Source organism: Phaseolus vulgaris, chromosome 8 (assembly GCF_000499845.2).
Source record: "Phaseolus vulgaris cultivar G19833 chromosome 8, P. vulgaris v2.0, whole genome shotgun sequence".
Lineage (NCBI taxonomy): Eukaryota > Viridiplantae > Streptophyta > Magnoliopsida > Fabales > Fabaceae > Phaseolus > Phaseolus vulgaris.
The window spans coordinates 54,651,227-54,656,178 of record NC_023752.2 but is presented as its reverse complement, the minus strand read 5'-3'; the positions used below and the strand labels follow the sequence as shown (position 1 = coordinate 54,656,178).

At 28.6% G+C, this 4,952-nt stretch overlaps 1 protein-coding gene across 1 annotated transcript; it reads right to left on the bottom strand.

Moving 5' to 3' along the window:
* Nucleotides 1-3,535: 3,535 nt before the first annotated feature.
* LOC137827196 (uncharacterized) lies at nt 3,536-4,662 on the bottom strand. The gene has a single exon (XM_068633427.1). It carries the CDS (start codon nt 4,243-4,245, stop codon nt 3,613-3,615), a length of 633 nt encoding a protein of 210 aa, XP_068489528.1. The 5' UTR covers nt 4,246-4,662; the 3' UTR covers nt 3,536-3,612.
* Between the last annotated feature and the right edge of the window lie 290 nt (nt 4,663-4,952).

Genomic DNA, 4,952 nt, shown 5'->3' with positions numbered 1-4,952 from the left:
ATGTCTTGGTCATTTTTTATCATGCAACATTTGAAGCTTATTTCTCTAAAACTAAAAAAAGACAAGGAAAAAGGTTGTCTCATCTGAAATTGTGAAAAATAGTAAAAAATTGTTGTGTTATGGTTCTGAGTTTGATGATGGTAGAATTGACAGTGGCACTTGTACTTCAATTGTTTTGGATGTGTTGGTGATGGGGGACTCCAACACTGACCTAAAAAAAGTACATCTATGGTTGAGTTGCTCAAACTCCTTCATTTTCCTCCATACAAACTTCCATGTTTTCATTATTACATTGAGACTCAAACACTCAACTGGGCTTTGATTAAATTTAGTTGCTTTCGTCAACAGTTAACAAATTGGGCCCTTCAACCACTTCTTTTAGTCCAATTTGTATATCAAATGGATTGTTTCTTCCTGCACCTCCATAATTTCTCTTGCACCCCATGCTTTTAAAATATAAAAAATACCCTTTATTTTATTGATGTTTTCCTTTTTGGAAGGAGTGATTGAACAAATTCAAATAATAGAATTCAAAAGATATTTTTGGATTGTAAGTCCCTTTTGAATTCTATATTTTAGAGTGTGTTTCTTTAAAAAAAAATATATTTCAGATTATGGAATCCGAGAGCTTATAAAATGTGAAAGGTAAAATACTTTACTAATTTTGTAATCCAAAAAATTATTTTTTTAAAGAAAAAAAAATCCGAATTGAAGAATTCAAAAAGGTACTTTCCGATTTATATTTGAGAATGTATTTTTTTTAAAGAAAAATATATATTTTGGATTATAAAATTTGAAAGATATTTTTCTATCCAAAAAGAATTTTAAGATTCTACAATTGGAGAGGTGTAAATAGAAAATAATACATTTTTGGAATCTCAAATATATTTTTTAAGGAAAAATGGTTTTTTCACATGATAAATGGGCTATCAAAACTTTCACTACAAGAAAATCATTAAATAATAATTAAATTTAGAAACAAAAATAATTAGTCTTAAATTAGATACTATTTCATAGACTAAAAAATTATTGGTATCTAAAGTAATTTCTATTACTAATAAACATTTATAAAATAGTTTATAAATTAGTTACCAAACTTTTATCTACTAATATTTTAGATTATAAAATATTTTTAAAAATACTGAATATAAAGTAGTTAATAGATAAACTTGTTAGCTAATGATTGCATATCAATTTAAAAGTTACTTTATAAATTTTTATTAACAATAAAAAATATTTTAGATACTAATAATTTTTTTAATTTATAAAATAATCTCTAATTTAATTAATATAATAATTAATTATTTTAATTTTTAAAATTATTTTGTATTTAATAATTTTTTTTTAATGTTGAATAATTTGATTCTGGCTCATAATTTCTTTTACTTCATTTCACTGTCCCACTTCTCAGTTTTTTAAAAAAGGTTTAAGACTTTTATATACAAAACACAATAATTTATATACACAATAAAAAATGTGGAAATTACAAAATAATTAGTAGGATAATGCAAAATTAATTTTATGAGGAATAAAATATCGGATTTTTTATATAATAAAATAATCACTTCTAATTTAGTAATATCAAGTATATAACTCAATATAAGGTAATTAAACGTGGTTATATATATAGTGTCAAAATTTCTAGTGTGTCAAGTTAGTTCGTCTCATCCCATTATCCCATTTTTAACAGGATAATATATAGTAGTGTATATTTAAAGTTAATTATAATTAACAACTAACAAACCTACCTAACTATGTCTTCTAAAGTTGTTTTATGGTTTTATTTTATTTACACTAATTTTATTATATTGAAAATTAAAAAAGTAGTAAATTTGTATTATAATGTTAAACCATAAAAAAGTTATACAATTTATTTACAAATATAAAAAAAAATTATGAATATAATGACAATAATTTGCAACATATTTCTCTATTTTCTATTTCACAAATTTTCATTATTAAATGTTCAATAAAGTTTTGTAAGAAAATTTGTTTAAAATAACAATTTTATTATAAAAAATCGTAAAAACTATCCAAATTAAACTAAAACATTCATTTAGTTTAATTAGAATTATAATTAAGATGACTATTTAATAAAAAATAATCAATTTAAGTCAAAATTAAGGGTATTGTGAGCTGTAAGTATTGAACTATGGAAAATTGTATAACTCTACACTTAATCAATTATATGTTTGTTTAGGAAAAATAATCGAAACAAGTCTCAAAGTCCACCCATTTGTTATTATAGCCAGTAACCAGTAACAATTGGGGTCAAAATTAAGGTTATGTCATGGACGATAAATAGGTTTTGTGTTTTCTTTGTTTTATTATAATTAAAGGAAGATATTATTGAGGATTAGTAGCTGCGGCCAAAATGAAGAAGATAACAGTGTTAATTAAGGACTAAACTAGGAGGCCCTTTTACATACATTTCTGTTAGCCTTTAACAATGGCCAATTAAAGGGAAATAACTAAAAATTCTTCAGTTTTTTTGTCTGCAAAATATTAAGAAAATTAAAGGAGATACCCCTTATATAAAACCAATAATTAGCTAACCTAATGAGCATGTAACAATAAAGTACAAGCCAGATAAAAACTGCATGATAAGTCCCTGTATAACCATCTAACAAAGCCTATGCTTCTAAAGGGGACTTGAAAAATTCTTCAGTTGTTAAGTTCCTTTCAGATATTTATTATTTTGGACCCTCTATACTAAGGTAAACTGCTACTTTGCTACTTAAGTCTAGGGGGGTGTAGTGCTGGAATATTTTTAGAATCTATATATTTTGGAAAGGGAATTTTGGAACTTATGTGTGTAAGGAATTGTAAAGGTTTTTGGTGAAGTAATTAAATTATGTAGAATTTGCTGCATAATTTGTCATGAAAAGTGTGCTATTGAAGCCTAGGTTCAGATAAGTTTGTTGTTTTGTTATGCTTCTTGGATTGTATTATATAAGGATTGAGGTAAATCATGAAATATCTTTTTTTAATTTATTTATTTTTGCTGATAATTACTATTGTATATGAAGGTGTGTGTACATATATATACACAGACATTAGGCACATTCATGTCTTACCTTGTTGCTTCCACTCACACCAGTATATGCTGATCTGTATGTAACATATAGCTACATAAAAATTGGATAAAATAGACGAAATAGATGACATAATAAAATCCATAATTAGTTTATATTTACAATAAATAAGAAGAGACAGGAGAAAAATAGAGTGAAATGTAATAATATGATAGAGGAAAGAAGATAAAGAATTTGTAATCTTTAATCTCAATTTTTTAAACTAATCTGCAGCAAAAAAAATTCAACTTGCAGTACCTATAATACAAATGAATATGTAGTTAGTATAGTACACAGTGTATAAAATATTTAAACACGACTCAGAATCACGGAGCAATTATTGCAAGTTTAGTCCATAAGTTGAAGCTTCTCGGCTTTGTAAGAAAAGTACTTAACACAGGTCTAGAAAAAGTGAAAAAGAAACACCCATTTCTCAAAATTGTAAAATGAATGAGGAAAAGTTATGGCCAGAAATATAATTAATCTGTATATGGTCTATAAATGAGTGTACAATCTGGTGTTAATAATCAAGAATGAACTATCTAGTAAAAAATTCAGCAGGCTTTTCTTTTTCTTTCCACTCAATGAATCTGCATGGCGAAAACCTAATCCTGTATTCGGAAATGGTTTCAAGCTTAGGAGACCAGACCTGATCCTTAGACTTCACAAGCTGTTCATAGTGCTTTTGCAGCTCAGGAGTGCTGCAGAGGAAGCTGGAGGGGCTACCAATATTCTCTTTGTCTCCACCATTAATGAGGCGAGTGATGAACTCGGGCGTGACCTTGATAACCATTCTTCCATCAGAATCCTTCAAGTACTGAAAAGGGCACGCCCCAAACTTGATCGGGGATTTGTTAGGGCAAGATCCAAAGGCTGATATGGAGGCCACTGAGAGGGTGTTGCATGCAAAACGATCGATGGGGAGAACGAAGTAGGTTTGGCCTGGCATGAGTTGATCGTCTATGGAGAGAGCAGGGATAGGGTGTCCAATGAAGAAAGAGTCTGCATGGCACACCATCATTTCAGGAAACTCGAACATGATCTCACCAGCTATGTGTTTCCCCTTCAGGGATCTTGATGTGCCTCCTTCCCAGAATACGAGTTTCACAGACTTTTTTGATGAACAGTTGTTGCTGCGGTGAAAGCATGGAGTCTTCATTACATTTCCCATTTGAACACAGAGAAAGAGAGTGGTTGGGTTTTGAGAGAAGAAGGATATATATAGAGAAATTGATAATGTTGACTTTGGATAAAATAACGTGGTCCTTTCTTTAATATACTTTAATGTTTTTGGAAGAACTACAAAGTTTGATGGGGTCGATGGTCTGGTCAGCGATGCCGGCGTTGAAAAATTCACTTTCCAGCGTGATCGATGTGGGGCGCTTTCGGAACACACACTCTTGTGTTCCAACCCTTACGCTATTGGCTCGGACACTCCTTTTAAATGGTGTGTCGGTGTTTGATACTCGTGTCGGATACCGACACTCATATGACACCTGTAGGATATGTATTCGTAAAGTATTCAATTCAAAAAATATTTGTTAGATTTATGACAATTCTAGTATGGTTCTACCACAATTTTAAAAAGGAAAAATATATTAATTTTCTCAAAATTCAAATTTTATTGTATAAATTTTATTATGATTATAAAACTAAGAAACAAATCATTCTTAACCAGTCATAAAAAACATATTTCCACTACAAAAAATAATCTGGAACATACTTGTACACATAAATCTTTATTGTCAATTTATATAATTTATAATTATATAATATATAGATCCGTGTCCCATATCCTACATTTTAAAAATTTTACATATCTTTATATCTGTATTCGTTTTGTTTTAGATATCTTTATATCCGTGTCCGTTTTGTATT